General features: G+C 46.5%; 1 protein-coding gene across 1 annotated transcript; it reads right to left on the bottom strand.

Annotated features, from left to right (window-relative positions):
• Window positions 1-540: 540 nt before the first annotated feature.
• Window positions 541-1,557, bottom strand: LOC113246640 (olfactory receptor 6N2). Its single transcript, XM_044379824.3, has one exon. The coding sequence runs from the start codon at window positions 1,555-1,557 to the stop codon at window positions 604-606; it is 954 nt and encodes a 317-aa protein (XP_044235759.1). The 3' UTR covers window positions 541-603.
• Between the last annotated feature and the right edge of the window lie 226 nt (window positions 1,558-1,783).

Here is a 1,783-nt window from a genome sequence, read left to right as displayed (position 1 = left end):
AAGAATAACTCAAGCATCTAGTGAGACAGGACAAAAAAGATAGAAAGATGGATTTGAGGAATAAGGAGAAAATGAAGAGATAACAATGCAATCGAAGCTAAGAGACAAACTTTTTTAAGAACAACTGGTCACATGTATCAAGAGTTCAAGAAAGAGGAAACACAAGAAGGGTCTAATGGATTCAGCATGGAGGTCATTAAAGATCTTGGCAAAATATTGTTTGGAAGGTCTGAGCCAAAGCCAGGCTGCAACGGGTTGTAAAGTGGGTAGGACGTGAAGACGAGCAGGTAGATTGTGTCATTAATCACACTGAGAAGTTTAATTGGACATGAGAGCAGAGAGAAACAGACTTCTAGCTGGCTGAGAATGTATGCCGAGGAAATACGTGTGCTTGTTAAGAAGGAAAACTCTAACGTATTCTTGAATGCTGAAAGCACTGATCAGGTGAAAAATGGAAAACCATAAAGATGCAGGAAATAAAAGAAAAATGTCAACTATGATTTGAGAAGGCTGGAGGAGATGAAATTATTCAAGGTCAGGACAAAGGTACATAGAACGTTTATGAGGCCAACATTGAAGTGGAGGAAGGACCTTGGTAGAGAGTCAGTGGTGAGTAGGACTAGCTCTCCCCCCTTTCCGGAAGATGGTCCTCTTGATGGCCTTGATGAGTTCCTTGTTACGAAGACTGTAGATGATTGGGTTGACCAGTGGTGTTAGTACAGAGTAGATGACGGCAAGTGTCCGGTCAAGGGTCAGAGAATAGCTTTTCCTTAGGCGCACATACATGAAAATAATGCTGCCAAAAAAGGTGAGAACCACAGTGAGATGTGAGGCACATGTGGAGAAGGCCTTCGTTCTCCCAGCTGCTGTGTTTATCTTCAGTACAGCACTAATGATTCTTCCATAAGAAACCATAATAAAGAGGAAGGTGACAAGGATGATGAACGCATTGATGGCAAAGTCCACGAGGACATTAGTGGATGTGTCCTTGCAGGCCAGGCTCAGGAGAGGTGGAAAGTCACAGAAGATGTGCTGAATTTCATTATAGCCACAGAAGGGGAGCTGGGAGACCAGGATGACTTCCGAAATGGGACACAGGAAGCCACAAGTCCAACAGGCGGCAGCCATCTTGCCACAGACTGTTGGGGTCATAACTGAAGGGTAGTGGAGGGGCCGGCAAATGGCCAGGTATCGGTCATAGGCCATGGCTGTAAGAAGGTAGCATTCAGAGGCCCCTAGGGAGTGGAAGAAGTAGGTCTGAAGCAGGCATCCTGCAAAAGAAATGGTCTTCTTCTCGCTGAGAAGATTGGCCAGCATCTTGGGGATGGTGGTGGCCGTGTACCAGAGCTCCAGGAAGGACAGTGCGCTGACCAGGCGGTACATGGGGGTGTGTAGGGCTGCGTCCAGTTGTATGACTAGGAAGATGAGCATGTTACCGCAGATAGTGAACAGATACGCCAGCAGCAGCAGGGCAAAGAGCCAGCCCTTGATGTGGCCCATTTTGGGGAAACCGAGGAGCACGAACTCAGCCAGGCTCGAGCGGTTGTGTGGTTCCATGGGGGGCCGAGGTCGGGGAGGGAGGGAGACAAAACTGGCTGGAGGCACCTGCCAAACCCAGCTCAAAACTTCATTTCTCTTTATTGTTTTTTTTTGTTTGTTTTGTTTTGTTTTACTTTCAGGACAGCATTTTATTACTATGACTGCTGCTAGTGGGGATGTTGCTGTAAAGATAACAGCCAACGCTCACGACTCATCGAGCGTTTTTACAAGTATTTGGTATTTT

Source organism: Ursus arctos, unplaced genomic scaffold, assembly GCF_023065955.2.
Source record: "Ursus arctos isolate Adak ecotype North America unplaced genomic scaffold, UrsArc2.0 scaffold_2, whole genome shotgun sequence".
In the NCBI taxonomy this organism is placed as follows: Eukaryota; Metazoa; Chordata; class Mammalia; order Carnivora; family Ursidae; genus Ursus; species Ursus arctos.
This window is presented reverse-complemented; position numbering and strand designations above follow the sequence as displayed.